At 39.5% G+C, this 16,096-nt stretch overlaps 1 protein-coding gene across 1 annotated transcript in view; it reads left to right on the forward strand.

The window, feature by feature from the left end:
- Positions 1 to 16,096, forward strand: part of Tpst (tyrosylprotein sulfotransferase) — a 124,557-nt gene that overhangs the window by 101,653 nt on the left and 6,808 nt on the right. Inside the window, exon 5 of the mRNA XM_089592665.1 lies at positions 11,041 to 11,270. Coding sequence (XP_089448791.1) covers positions 11,094 to 11,270 — 177 coding nt within the window. The 5' untranslated portion in view covers positions 11,041 to 11,093. The remainder of the gene's footprint in view (positions 1 to 11,040; positions 11,271 to 16,096) is intronic.

Genomic DNA, 16,096 nt, shown 5'->3' on the forward strand with positions numbered 1-16,096 from the left:
TCTTTAAAATTCTTTTAAAGCTAAAAAATTGTAGTGTTTTTAATTCAAACTTAATTACGAGCCAGCTCGCAAAAAAAGTCGATCCTAGAAATCAGAGTATAAACATAGGGGTCTCGAAAAGAAAGAGAGCAACAGATAATAAAATAAGCTCCGTTGCCGAGGGTAAAAAAAAAAAGGTCGAATACATCGCATCAGTCACGTCGGTGCGGGTATCTCGAAAGTCACGTTTAGCCAGATCAGTGCTCGTCGACACGGACGCACCATGGCAATAAATTCCTGCGGGCGACTCCGTACCAGTGGACATATTTCACGTCAACGCCGCAACGACGTGTATCTGTGTGTGTTTGTTCGATTTCTTGAGACCCGCGTGATTTTACGAATGTGTTCCTTACTCTTTGCTTTTTCACACTAGGATTGTACAATAACATTCAAGATATCCCATGTGCATCGGTACCGATGTGCAAGTGTTTTTAGCATATTTTTTTAAAAGGATAATGTATTGATTTTACATGTCACACGCACGCTCCAAACGCACCCCCATCGTTCGAAGCGGCAATTTTGATAGTGCGCAATCAATCGTCCCGCTGCGTGCAAATTAAATCAAATCAGAGAGTCACGAGTCGTAAATCGCACGTGTCAGAGGGACCGACGCATAATTACGATCGGTATAAATTATTCGTCCCGCCCGAAAGTGCAACGTCCGTCTGATTGAGTGCCCGGGATAAATAGCGACGCGAGACCTCCCGCCCGGTGGATTCGATCTGCAAGCTCGTCCGGCCAATTACACGGGGAGATTGGAAAAACAAAAAAAAAATTCAAATCTAGTCGGGAAATTTTGTCGCACGAGAGAAGGTGACAGCCAGAGGCTACGTCATACGAGGGGGGTGTAAAAAAAAGTCCATTCAAACAGGCAGATATTGAGTTGAGGGGAAGCGCACTTTGAGCGACCGTCTCTTATTCCAAGTCGAATATTTGGAGCGTGTATATATGTTCCGATGCTATGGTTTGCCTGGAATTTAAATTGGTGGGAAATAAATCGAGCTTTGATTCACGTATAGCGCGTAGACTGTACGATTTGAGGGTAAATTGTTTTAGCGGTGGTGTACGCGGGGAGCGTAGAAATTTCAAATTACTCGCCGAAGAAAATCACGTGGCAATTAAAAGCCGTGGCCCGCAAATTCGGATTCATTCGCGTTCCTTGGATGCTTGAAGCTCGCCGCAAAGGTACAATAGCACTCTCTGAAGCGAGAGAGAGAGAGAGAGAGAGAGCCAGTGTAAGTCTGGGCTATTAATTGCAATTGCTCGCCGTTGTGAGCGCGATATCGTGCGTCTTTTCGTGCATGTGTTATGTATGTGCGGCCTCTTGCTTTTGTGGCCTTAAATCGTGGCCACTTGGTTGAGTTATAGTCGCTACACGTGCGAATACGTTAGTGCCACGATGTTACTGCTGCTGCTGGGAGAATACGTTGACCGATAAAATTTGCTTGTTTCAAAAAGTTTGGTGTTTACGAGTTATTGTACCTTGTTTTTAGATAGCAGACAATAGAGTCACGACAATTGGTGTTGAGTCCGTTATATGATCCCATTTTGTTGATTAAAAATGGAAATATTTTTATTCACATTTCAAAGTCATCATCAGGTGACTAAGTGGGCAACGGTAGCCAAGCTGTGTAAACTTTTATTATGATGCCTGTATCGAAAATTTATGACAAGATTCCGATTTACTTTATGTAAAAATGATAGCACTTGTCCATCGTGGTGTAAGGTACTATTATCTACCAATTTTATTTTCATTAAAAAAAAAAAAATTAATCACCCATTTCTATTGCAGTTGTAAAATGACTCAAACTCATCACTAAACAGTTTCCTTTGTGATTTGCAAATAAAAAATTTTTAATTCAAAATTACACGAGGAACCGAATGTCATAAACTTTAAATATCCAATATGCCACGTTCTCACATGATAGAAGCATATAAATTGCAAATAGAATTTAAAAAATCAGCATATATTTGAGTTTCCAAAGGATGCCCTCTTTATTTTTCGTACACCATATATATTCGCATACATCGCGAAAACTTTTCCAAAGTCTCGTTCGCGAAGAATACACAGAAGCGCACTTCTTGTCGCTCGTTGAAATATTTTACACGCCTTCGCACTAGGTCCATGCACACCACGGTTCGAATCGGACTTCGAGCTTAAATATTTTCACACTTGGGCAGACTCCACTTTCTCCGCTCAGCAGCTTAAAACGCGATGGGGAACTTTCTATTGACCGGAAAATTCTCGCTGCCAAACTCCTGAAATTCACATATCTCCTCCTGTTTACTTGTTAAATACATGCGTACTCCCCGAGTACGAAAACTAGTACGTCAAAACGGGGACAGTTAAAAAACGACTCTCCCCCTTAACCAATTAAACCCACTTGAACGGATGTATGCACGTTACAAAAAAAATAACAGCGAATACGACGAGAGCGCACGTCTAATGGATCATCTTCGTTTGAATAAAACATCACCTCGCAGTGCTCCAGTGCAGCTGAAAACAAGCCCTGAATAAGCCAAGCCGCTCTAAACGTCCATGAAAGATAAATCAACTTTGGCACAGCGTTCGTTTTTACGGAGGGATATGGAGCCAAAAGATCCAGACGCGCCGTGTTAATAGCCATCGACAAAGCCTATTACGTCATTTAGCCCGAGTTACCTGTTAGTGCGCGCTATAATACCTATCAGCACTGCTAGTGGGGGGGGAGGGGGGCAAGTGTGTTGCGAGTACATCGGTAGGAGACGATGACCTGCGCCCCCGTTGAACTTGAGTCGCCTATAGTTACCAAGCTCGTACACGACAACGAGTTGTTGTATGGGCTCTGTGTGCTTGGGTCCATAGTACGTGTACTACGGGCTTGAAAGGACACGACGAAGCGGAGCGCCGAGAATGATTGGTTCGACGATATAATCTCATCGCAGGACTTATGGGGTCCAGAGGGTACTCCCTTCCTTGATGTCATTAAATTTGTAGCTGGCAGCGATGCAGGCTTGTTGGACTTGTATACGTGCTGTGCTCATGTTATAAAGCTCTCGATCTTTCATCATTTCCGTTTTGACGACTGATTTTTTGATACATGCGTTTTTTTTTTTTTTTTTTTTTTTTAATTTACTTTTACTGCCATCAAAAAAGTAAGTAAGGATCAATTGCGTCTTTGTAACATTAATTTTATGTTGGGTACACGTTTCAGGTCTCTTTCTCTTTAAGCGCACACGAATAACTTGGTGACAAAAAAAAAATTGCTCTGTATTTTTGTCGAACTAATATGCAGTACCAAGATTGGCACGTTTAAAACATCAATTTGTATTCATGCGTCGAAAACTTAGGTACAGGGAAGAAGAGGCATAATTACAAGTCAATGGGACACATGGAGCATCTTCATCATAATCATCTCACGATGCAAAACGGTGGCCTGCTAAATGCTCATTAACTCGAACAATGCCGTTCCTACGTGCACGTGACGAGTCGAACTTGTGTACAGTTAGCGATGGTCGTATACCTCGCCCGAGACGGGAGCACACAAGAAGCGAACTGCGAGAACTTTGAGACAAACGTCGAGATGCCGCTGGTAGTTGACTGCTACGTGGACGTGACCAAAGTAATTAATTTCCTCCCTTCTCCCGGACGTCGGTCAAGCTATTAACCCGACGAGGCCTGCTGTATTATGCGTTGAATTAATCGAGCCGACTCGTCTTGGGTTTTGATGGCACTTTTCCTTTTTTGCTCATTTTGAACGGAGTTTGTTGTTGAACAGCCAATCGGTATCATCAATACGTTTTGGAAATTGCGTGGTGCATTCACTTCAATAACGAATAAAGTAGTATTGTTTTACTTTCAAGTCACGTACAAGATTTTCGCAACTTTGTTAATTTCCATGCGACAACACCGGAGCAAGCTCCGTGGAGTAACAGTATCTGCGTCTCCTGGATATCCCTTTGTACGAGGCGCCCTGATCGGATTTCCCGGAGTATTACAGAGCTTGCAGGGTGTGGTTTGTCGTCTACCACCGTGTAGAACTTGCGCGTGGGCGTCTTGGTTTTCACTAAATTCACTGTATGTGTCAACTTTTCCAGACGGGTCGTCGTGTCCTTTACTCTACCTTGTTCCTTGTGATAGGATTCTTTTAAAAAATTTATTTTTTATTTTTTTAGGATGTGAATTAAAATCAACATAGTTTGGATACGATTGTGTTTGAAATGTTGTTTTGTCAATATCGAATGAAGAAAACAAATTTGACCGACTTTTGATTCATATAATTTTACATTGCCCTCCCTCGTCACTCTGATATTGACCATTGTCGCGGAGTAATTATATTTTAGGTTGTAGAAAAGAATGAAAAAAAGAAAACATTGTTCTTGTGTCTTGAAAATTGGTATATACATCGCGTTCATGTTCTACAAGGCAATAGCCTCATTTCTGTTTTATCGTTTTTCAATAAAACAAAACCTGATACAAACAAATTTTGTAAAGTAATCGTTACATACGTATTGAAATTTCTAGTTGATTATTTCTTTTATAGTTTGAAATTGGATGAATGTATTTAATTACAAATTACAGAAGTTGCGAATGACTAAGTGGCTTCAAATCAAAAATGCTCGTTACAAACGCACGAATTACCCAAAAATCTTGCAAAGTGTCGAATTATGCGTTTGCACGCGCCTCCTTGAAAAAAAAAAAAAAAAAAAAAAAAAAAACAGCGCATCGGTGCACGCACTCGCCTCTCTTTGTCGCCAACCGTGTACGCGCGTCCTATTTATCCTCCCTTTCACGAGCTGCCGTAAACGGCTGGAAAAAAGGCGACGCTTACAAACTTCAGAAACCAGTCGCCTGGAATTCTTTAGCAGCCCCCTCTCTTTAGTACGGTGCTGTCATCCTGTACGCACCCTTATTCCCTCTTTTTTAACACTTCTTCGCGCTTTATTTTCACGCCCGTGTCCCGCCATCTAATTTCGCCCCTGTTATGCTCGATACTGCTTTGAAGGCTGCTGTTGAAATTTGTTTTGGCTGCAGTTTGAAAGTTCCCTTGAAATTTAAATTGAGGAAAAAGAATCGATAATGGAAATTTAAAGTTGGCGGTGAGTGATTGATACAAATTGATTAAAAAACAAAAAAATCGTGCATATTGTATAGAGTCATTATTCTTCATTCGGTGCTGGAGACACGAGAAACTGAGATGTCGATCTACTTTGTACAATCAGATTATAGAACCTCATTAGTAAATTCTTATCGAGTAGTCCTTGTTTTTTCCTAAAAGCTCCAACTCTACCGATCCCCTTAGTAGATGTTACAAACATAATCAGTAAAAATTTCAACTAAAATATGTCCCATCTTTTTGATGAGGAAAAAATATCAATAAATAATTTACGTTTCCATCAACGTCGACAGCCCCGTTTTTCCAGTCCCCCATACACCAACGACCCAATACAAAAGCAGAGGGAAAAAAAGAAGAAAAAATAATAACCAGCCTTTTGTTCTCCCGCATCGCAATTTCAGCCATCCTCTTCGATCACCACCCACGCACCGCATCATAATATGCAACAATACGCACGGCAGTTCCAAGCGGGCACGTCTATCACAACGGACGCATGCAAAGCTCCACATTTCACCGCGTCGTGTCGCCAACCGCGTTCTCATTTTTTCTCTCTCGCGCGTACCACGGGTTTGGATCCCGAAAATTGTTCGCTGCCCCGTCACCTTCCTTTTTCTTTCTCCTCCGTTCGCCGTGTGCTCCGGGCGCCCGGGGCTGCAGTTTCATAACCCTTTCACGAGGCGCTCGTTCCGAATCGCGACAGCTCTCACCTCTCGTTCTCGTATACTCTCGAGTTTAAAGGCCAATAAACAAATGCGCTTTTCTGCCTCTTTTTCTTTGACGCGATACGCCTCGCAGCTCTGGAAATCCGTCTCCTATAAGCAATCGTTATCCACAGAGAGTGGCCCAAAAAAAATTATCTCTCGGGCAACTTTTGATAAAACTTTGCGTGAAGAATTCTCGAGTCCTCAGGGAGGGACTTTGAAAGCTTTTGCACATAAATTTCGCGCTCCGTGGCAGTAGCTGTATATATACGCCTACTCGGCTTGGCTACCAACTCACGTACGCCGTCGTTTCCGTGGCTCAATGAACGTCGACAAAAATTCGTCTGCCGAGCTATGCTGTGCAATATAATCCGAGATGATTAATTGCCTTTTTACTGCTGCGATAAACTTTCAAGACTAACTGATACGCTTGACCATAAACTTTTTAGCAAATTCATGTGTTAGTTAAACAAAAATCGTTTAATGTCATCATCGACACATCATACAACGTAGAAAGTAACTGATTGATTTTTTTTTTTTATATAAATAGTCCTCTATGTAAAGCCTTACATATCATTTTTCGTAATGATTTGATCACATAACGCGAATGTTGTTCAATAGCTTTGTGAAAAGGATCAGTCTCGGTTTTTTTGTTATGATAAACGCAATACATTGGAATAATTCATGCCATGGTTCAAATAATAAAAAAAAGGTACAGCGAAAACGTGCACGGCTGACTAATGCACGAGCTCTTCTACTGATACGTGGGATTTCTCGATTACACGGCTTCCTCTTGAATATTAATATTTAAAGAGCATCGAATATTTTATTTTAATCGTCCTGCAATACATATTCATGAAAGTCTAAATATATTTCAAAATCAAAAATACCCCATTATTAATACATTTTTCATTAATTCATGAATTATTAACTGGTTCAATGTATAAACATCAATACACGTACGTGCAAAATAACACAGTGGTATATTTATCTTTGAATCGTAAAGTGTAAAATTTACGAGGGCAAAATGAAAACCTCGCAAAGGTAGTTATTGTTATCGTGCTCGAATGCGCGTATACGCACGTGTGCACATTTTTAATTGATTCCGTGAAAATAAATACTCGCTTTGCTTATCGTTTTCATCTGTGGTGCGGATCCCCGATATTTTTCCGATGGCACTGTTTTCTGCGTTTTGAACAAAAATTATTGGCCAAGCCAATAACTTCGAGCGCCGAACCGGACAAATCCATGTGGGCATCCCCGAATTGATATTTGATCGGATAAACTCGAATAGTTGCGTTTTGTTGATCTTAAAATACCATGAATTGAATTTCACAAGCTCAAAGATATTTACCACATGATTTTAGCGACTAAAAGGCGCTTAAAGGCATTTTTTTCATATTGCTAAGATGAAACTAAACTAGACGATTTTTTTCGACACCAAACAGTTATTCTGCACAAATACGTACTTTCAACGAGCATAATACTGATGACTACTTGAGTGTACAACTGGCCAGTCAGCCAACTATCCTTTAAGAAAAACACTTGCACGAAGAAAAACATCTCCGAGAAACGCAGCCGGAGAAGAAAAGTCATAAACGCCAAGCACCGAGCGACGCGACGAAGAAAAGGGTGAAAAGAAACGAAAAGAAAAGAGTGCACAAGGAAAGCTAAATATCTATCTTCTGGCTGAGTTGCTCTCCGCCGTCCGACTCATTTTTCTTTTTCCCCTCTCATCCCACCGAGTCCTGCGCGCGCTATCCGTACTCGTGTCCATTTTTTCCACCCCCTTCACTGCTCTCTGCTCATCGAGGACTTGTTTCCATCATCTCCTCGCTGTGGTTTTTTTTCCATCTACCTTACGACATAGGGTTTGCACGTGGGTACACATACATACGTGCAAGGCGATGATCAATGTTTACGATAGTGTCTGCCTGTCTATCTGAGCGCACCGTATTATCCGACATATTGTCACACACGCGGTTCCCTTGGGAACACTTCGCCCCCTCTTCCTTTCGGAAATGTTGTGTTGATTGTCGAACAGAAGAATATTAATGGTGGTCGACTTTTCCTTCGAGTTGAGTGTAGATGTAATATTTTCCGCAGAGTACTGTCGTCTAATCTAGAACTCATGTATATATATATATATATATATATATATATATATAACATTGCTATTTTTTTCCATCGTCGTTTTTTGTGATTTTTAACTCGTATTACTGCTTTTTATTGTGGCTTAAAATTGTCAAAGTACCGTCGTATTTCACAATTTTGAGTGGTTTCGAGTGCAGCATACGCCTCTTAATACATTTCGAGGAAAAATAAAAATTATCAGGAATGTCTGACTATGTATTTGTACTTACTACTGATATGTACCGAGACGATAATGTCTGACTAAACGTTGACCTTTACTACTGCACACTGAAATTTATGTGTCACTGACGTGTTACGAAAAAGGGCGTCTGACTTAATATTGACCTTAACTACCATGTGTTACGATAAAGAATGTCAGACTTTATACAATAAACGTTACTGTTTATGTGCTACGAGAAATTGTCCAACAAAGTTACTACGATGTACTAAAAAATATGGTATTCTACCAATGTCTGACCATGTGCTGACCTTTACTACTGCCATGCTACTAGAATCGTGTGTTTGACTACACGTTGACCTTTACTACTGATGCAGTAAAAGTGCATGTTGACGCGTAAAACGAACATTCGAAATATTGGATTTTCATAACGAACTTTTTGTACAACAAAACGTTCACATTCATATTGTTACAACTTTATTTCAGAATAGCTATGGTAATAATGATGAGCTTGGTATGTACCTCGCACTTTTCATGTGCAACTTTCGACTCGCAATATTCTGTTTTCATAAAAACGGCTTTAAAGTCTAGTTTACTTTTGGCTTCATTTTTGTCGATGTTCTCAATTTTTCATTCACGCAATTTTGCGTTTTCCCTACACGTGCGCCTTGTTTTTTTTTCCTCGTACACGTACGCTTTTACAAAAATTCAGGTTTACACGAAAAAACTTCAGCTTTCGTTTGCTAAGCTTTCGGATTAGCTCGCGTGTGCTCTAAAATTTCGGGCACGAAAATAGTGATTCGGTCGTGCCTTGCGAACGAAAACAAAGGAAAAAAAAAAAAATAGCCAACAGGCAGGATGACGTAGGATTTGAGAGATAATGAATGCTCCTGTTTTTTTGCTTCCGAAATAGGGAATGTCCGTGGAATACTAACGTTTCACCAAATGTTAATATTCAACACGTTTTTTTCTCCATTCCGTGTGCACATTATTAATCAAAGTCAGGTTTATCACGAATGCTATGTTTACTGTAAATTTGAGTGACATTCGTGGCTGCCAGCACCATCAAGTGGATTTTATTGGTTAAACACATTTTATTAATTAGACTTTGTTGTACATACGCACAGAAAACTGCGTTTCTAATTCTTGCACTTCATTTTTTTTGCTCCACGTGGAGTACATGATATATATATATATATATATATATATATATATATATATATATATATATATATATATATATATATAGTACGTACACTTTGACAGCAGATTGACTGAGCAGACAGCAGCAATCGTTCCAAAAGGCAATTTCGCCAGCCGTAAAAAAAAAAACATCGAAGTCTCATTCAATCCGTGCTCCATCGTGCGTACACGATTCCACCAATACACGGCCGGGATTGAACTTGTATGCTAGACTGTTTGATGTCCGTGGACTCGGTCTACTGCCTGATTGTGCGGTTGCATTGACATGTTGAAAAAACTGTGCATCGGTCCATGTTACCGTTTGTTCGTCGACTGCTTTGTGCTTATACAAAAAATGGGAAGCTCTGGTTGATTACCAAAATCACAGTACAAGTTTCAAAGGCTGCGGGATTTGTATGGGTATCGGCTTTTTTTATGGGTAACTGCTGGTATCGAATGCTTGGCTGCAACTTTAGATCTTCTTTGGACCATTTTTTTCGATAATTATCTCAGGACTTGAGCTGTGCTAGCTTTACCACTCGTGCTCTTATTTACAACAGAAATTTACAAAAACATAACAGCAACCATCGTACTTTTAATGATTTCCCTTTTTTTTTCTTTTTCTTTTTAGTTGAGATTAATCGGTTTCTACAAACTGTGATTCGTCCTTTATAACTGCTCACCAATCGGCCTACCGTCTAACGTATTTGTAGAGAGAGTTTTTTGGAGAAAAAAAACCATCAACACTCTTTCAGCTGCAGCTTCCATCCGAATGGCACTCCATACCTGCACTGAGCTGTTATCGAGCCCTTAAAAAGCTTTCACGAAAGCTGCTGCACGAATTCACTGTACGTGCCATTTTTATCCAGCCTCTCTCCAATAATCTTTGAAATCTGTGTAAATTTCGATACTCGTCATTCCACGTTAAGCACGAAATGTTAAAAACAAAAGCTCGGTGAAGCTCCAAAATTCGGAGCAAATCGATTTCGACGGCCCGACTCTCGACGCGAAAAATCGCTCTACCAAGCCCCGAACCGAATGGAGCTTTTACAGATAAAAAGGGACTCGATGATCATCGAGGGAACGATGATATATCAATCCCGAGGGCAATTATCCTCTCGAACGATCCACTACGAGTTCGCATCCCTTGCAGTGCACCTAAAACACACAGAACCCAAAGATCGAAAGCTTTACGCCTGGCCCGATTCCCCAATGGGGTACATATAACTTGACTTTGCACGCTCGGATCGGGTATGTATATGTGAGCGCTTGGTTTCGCCCCAACCGTCGCATTTTATACTAATCTAATTGCCAGCTCGAAAGTTACACAACGACTCAGAGTCCATTAGAAACTTTCCGCCCACCGCTATGCTATTCCCCATTTGTGATTTGCAAAACACGGACGATGAAAGTACGTGTGGGTAACAGTTCTTCCATGACTGTAATTGGTGTAAAATTCAGGGAGAGAGAAATTAACTCTGCGCGATGATCGTAACTACTCAAGTGCCGTAATGTTTCATGCTGGCTGCTCTCTATCGATCATATTTTCAATATTTCAATGTTTAGTCTTTGATATGTAGTGAATAGTGTGTTGTAAAATGAACAGCGTTACTGCTGACAAAAGGCATATAATAAAAATAAAAATAAAATATCGTAAACAGAGACAAAAAAAGGAATCAAAGTGATGGTTGGAAAAAAATGTGTTTTTCAGACGAACGATGAGTTAGTCGAGGGTGAACGCGGTGCTCCTGCCGAGTCGGTGACATGCACGAGTGCCAAACGAAGAAGGTATCAGGGATGACGTACCTGTTCACGCGCGGGACCCCGCGCCGGGGCTTCGTGTTAAGTATCATTGCGCTGCTGTTTCTGCTCGTACTCTATCAGCTGGGCATCATATGCAGCACACCGAAGGAGCCCAATGCCATTATGGAGGCTAAAGAGGTAAGGTTTTGTTTGTTTTTGTTTTTTACTTGTTGCAGTTTTGTCTTTTTGGTTTGCATTTTGTTACTATGAGGTGCTTGAAAAGATGAGAAACGGCAAGTCTACGAAGAATTTGTTGTACCATTTTATTTAAAATGTATACCTATATATGATTAATAATTACATATTAGTCCATTTTTTGAGCCCTACAGGCTAAAAATTAATAAGAAGACTTCGTTAATGTTTATCCTGAAAATTTCGTGCCATATATCTTTAACGTCATATAAACGTAACTGCGATTTGTTTGATTACACAATTTTCAAATACACCGATATACTTCTGAACGAAACTTAAGCTGTACTTTACGCTATCACACGCCTAAGTACAAATGATAAAATTTTTTCGAGTAAATTTCGAATACATCTAAAAAATATTTAAAAACATTGTTGCTAGTATCGTTTCACAATATAGAAAAACAACGTACACAAGCTCGTCTCATTCCCGAGTCCTGATTGGTACAATCCTCGCGATATAAAAAGTAATCAAACGAAATACCAGCTCACTCTTCCCTTCCTACCAAGAGCCCTGCAATTAAGTGCCGCAAAGTCGTCGATTTCTTAAACGTCAGCTGCCCCCGCCACGCTCGTACGTATGTGGGTGACGCGGGTAACCTCCTCCTAGTGCCTCAGAGCAAAAAAGAGGGTGCGAGACAGAAAAGCCGTGAAAGATCCCCCTTTAGCTTTTCCTGTTCCGGCATTTATCCTCTCTGAAGTTTTCAAAAGGCAGATTTCGCACGAAAGGGTTCGTCTGATTTTGCACCAGTTCTGTTTTCACGTATTTTTTTTATCTAATGATATTCAGCGTCTACTATTTTTTAAATCAACTATACCACTGACATCTAATAGTAGAAGGAGCAGTGCACCGTTACGAAAATAGTTTCTAAGAAACCGTGTAAAGAACGGCTTATTTGCAACAATAAAATATCAGTCGTAAACAAATGATGGATAAATATTTTCAATGATTCAAGAAAATGGTAAAAAAAAAAAAAAAGCTTTGTGCGAATGAATTAGTGGTACTTTTATTTACTCCGAAAACGTAAATATTAAGTAGAAGCTACTTTAATCACTTTTGAGTCTACAAGTCCATGCATCTCCCGGTTAAAATCAAAATCCTTTACTGTGGCCAGACAAAAGCCCAGGTGAGCGTTTTCTCTGTCGTTGATCCGAAAAAAATCTTTCCACACACGATGACTCCAAAGGGCTATCCGTCTCTCCAACGGATCTTCTCCTAAGACGCTATATCCTCGCGTGGATCAGCGAGAAGCCTACGCTCGAGGCTTTTCTCGTTGGCTTCCCGAAGCCATGGGTCAAGGGCCCGTGAACCACGGCTCGTTAAGCCCTCTTTTACTTACTTCTCATACTTTCTTTTCTTTTCTTTACTCCTTGGCTTTTTCCATTTTTCAAAGATACTGCGCCCCACACTGCAGAGAGAGTTTTGTTCCACGGAAGCCCGGTAGTGTCATCGTGCGCACTATACGTCGCAAGTGTAGTCGCTGCTTGCAACATCGTAATGTAGTCATGTAAAATATTACTTTCTAGTTGTATACATTTTAACGTATAGAAAAAGAACCAATCTAAAAAGACTACACTGTAAAATCCAAGGGATGTGATTAAAGGATAACACGTTTAAAGCATGTAATCATATAACTTCTTTTTTTTATAAGTTTTTCTTCAACGATTGGCATAAAAAGTCTGTAGAGAGTAAATCACTTCCATCACTGATTTTACACACTTGGTGTGCATCACAAAACAACGTACATCGTCATCATTTATTTTCAACCCTTGAGAACGTCAGAGCTACAAGTGAAGTGGTTCGAATGAATGCCACGATCACAAAGACAAAAATATCCGAAAAAAAAGCGTGCATCTGTGATTCGTATTTTCTTTCATCGAGTGGTACGTCAGATGAAGCAGGCCGATGCTCCTCTCTCCTCAAAGACCCGTTGCATCTCGATTCCAACGCAGAGTACGCACCGTTGCTTTTCCGAACTTGGTTCCACGTAAAGTTACGGGGTTAAGGGCTCTATTAGCGAGCTCGCCGGAGCGCAAAGTCGTCCCCCAGTTCCCTTCTATACGCTGCGTCTCGATTTACTCGACTCCCAAAGGATTTTTGCCAAAGAGGCGCGTAGGAAGCGAAGAAGAAGAAGAAGCAAGTTTATGACGTTTTGGGATATCCAAGGAGGGCCGAACGCACGCGAACGCAGATACGTGTGTGTAGGTGATCGTGAAGGAGTTCTCTTTTGCTATTTTCCTCATTTGTATGGTCGCACGAGTTACTCGAAGTGGTAACGAGGACATCTCTTCTTCGGCAAAGCTCCTGTGTGCTTTTCAATTTTACTGCACAAACGTTGCAAAGAGCTACTTACTAGTCTGACTTTTACGGGAACGATGATGCAACTTTATTTCATTTTTCCTGAATTTGTGAGCATTAAAACTATAAGGAAATGTTTATGTTCACCAGGTGTGAAATAAATATCTCGGGGTAAAGACATCGCTACTTCTTCTATTCACCATTTAGATTTATTATATTTTTCCTTTGAATTGAATCACAATAAATTGAGATGCTTTCAATTGTATTTTCATACATCGAGTCTTGTAGCTTACGTTATCTTATCCATATATTTCATTTAACGAGGAAAATAAAACCATAAATGCAATTTACTTCTTCGATACGTTTTTCAAACTCCGCTCTTAGCAGTATATGCTTATACGCGATTTATTCGCGTTTTAACGAACGGCAATGTGTTAGTTTTACGCGCTTCTGTGAAAAAAAAAATTTAGGAGTTGGAGGGGAGTCGTAAAAGGCTCGCCGAAGAAAGATGAAGGTCGAGTCTTTTGTGTTTGCTCCCAAGACGCTTCGAACCGCATTATCTCATGCAGCGGTAAAGAAAAAGCTCTTACTCCGCGAAGTGCTGTCGACTGGTGATTCATTATTTACGTCTCTGTCTCGTCAGAGATACGATAGTTCACCTCAATGGTGTGAATGTGTACATGATCTTTATAATGTAATGTGTTTGTTTGTTGATTGCAAGAGGGTATAATTTCAGTATAACTTGATAAAATATCCAGGAGAAGTGTTAACAAAAAAAATTTAATAGAAACTATGAAAGTTTTTTTTCAGTTCTTGGTCATTTTTCCCAAACACGATTGAAGTTGGAATATGTAGGAATATTAATAATTACAATGACAATATACGCAATAGTGACCTAATTTTTTAATTAAAAAAAGTTTTACCTTGGAATGAAGTATGATTCAACCCTTAATTTAAATTATGCATAATTCTAACTGATTTTAGTCAATTAATTATATACCGTTCAAATAATATACTACTATTATCCTTAAATTAGCAAGTTAATGGTATCTTAAAAATCCAAAGGTTTCATGAAGTCCACTGAGACCATGTACCCAAAACCTACCTTTCATTTCGACTTGGACATCTACACTCCCGAAAATGATAAACCCCTTACAAATTCCAAATTTGACTACGGAGAAAGAGAAACAAAACACACATTCCTTTTTTTTCCAGTACATTAACAACCACGTGGATGTTGATACTCGTATAAGTAGAGCTTGCCCAAAAGAAAAGAAAAAAAAAAAAAAGATAGTAAAGGTGTTTACGATTTTTCCCACGTAGTACGTGGCATTGCGAACAAAATGAGCCCCGTCTCGAGGGTGTACCTCCAAAAATTTTTTGTTAAAAAACGGGGGAAATTCTTAAGATATTTTTTGTGGATTTACTCATATGTTTTCCTGAACTCTGTGATTCTTTGTCCCGCTAATTTTTAGCCCACTCCCTCCATTTTCATTCGTTCATTTGTTCGTGTTTTTACTATTATACGCGTCTCTGCTGCCGCCTTTGTTCCTCTTCCTTCCCTCCTCCTTTTTTTGGGCAGACTAGCTCGGGCTTTTATTATTATTATTATTATTATTTTTTTTTTTCGAGTGCGAAGGCCGAAGCCTGCGTATTCCGCTGAGCCAGTGACTGCACACTTTATGCTTCGTTTGCGCTGCTGTTTTACCACAGACCGTATTTATATAGTGGGCACGAGCAGTGCTTACCACGCTGAAATTTATTTCAATTTTCGTATGATAATTTAAACGTACAGTGTGCATTAGTTTCAATTAGACTCGAGCGTTTGTGTTATCATAAGATTTACCACCGTTTTTTTCGCTTCGTAAAATGCGTCACTTCGTTATATTTCACGAGGATAAACCTTTTAACGGGTGCACAGCGTAGTTAACGAAGAATCAATATTTATTATTCAGTTTAGGCTTTCATGTTGAATAACTTTCCCTGTATGACACGCTAAGTGCGCAAAATTAAATCTTACTTTCTTGGACTTTTAAATGTATCTATTTTTAATCACTGAAAAAACACAAAATAATAATTTCTTGTAAAAAAAAAAGTATCGTAAACTTTGTCATTCTTGCATATTTTTCAACATTATTTTTCAGTATAAAATAACTGAAAGTCTTTATATTTTTACCTTACTGCGAATACTCTATTTAGTCACGCATTATGTTTTCTCTCTATTGGTGGATTATATTTTACACATAAGATTTAAATTACATGAAGACCTATTAAAAAACGATTCGGAGAATAACAAATAAAAATATAGACGAAAATACGTGGCGAGAAACTCGTAACAAAAGTTGAGGGACAAAAAAAATAAGAAAGATACGTTGATGAAGTAAATAAACTGTAATAAAGTAATATGAACACTAAGACCGAGATATTTTAGAAAACAGAAGTACTGACCAACTTATAGTGTTACAGACACCACAAAC

This window comes from Copidosoma floridanum, unplaced genomic scaffold, assembly GCF_036245765.1.
Source record: "Copidosoma floridanum isolate Cflo_tuat_1 unplaced genomic scaffold, Cflo_Japanese_pri ptg000019l, whole genome shotgun sequence".
Taxonomy (NCBI): Eukaryota; Metazoa; Arthropoda; class Insecta; order Hymenoptera; family Encyrtidae; genus Copidosoma; species Copidosoma floridanum.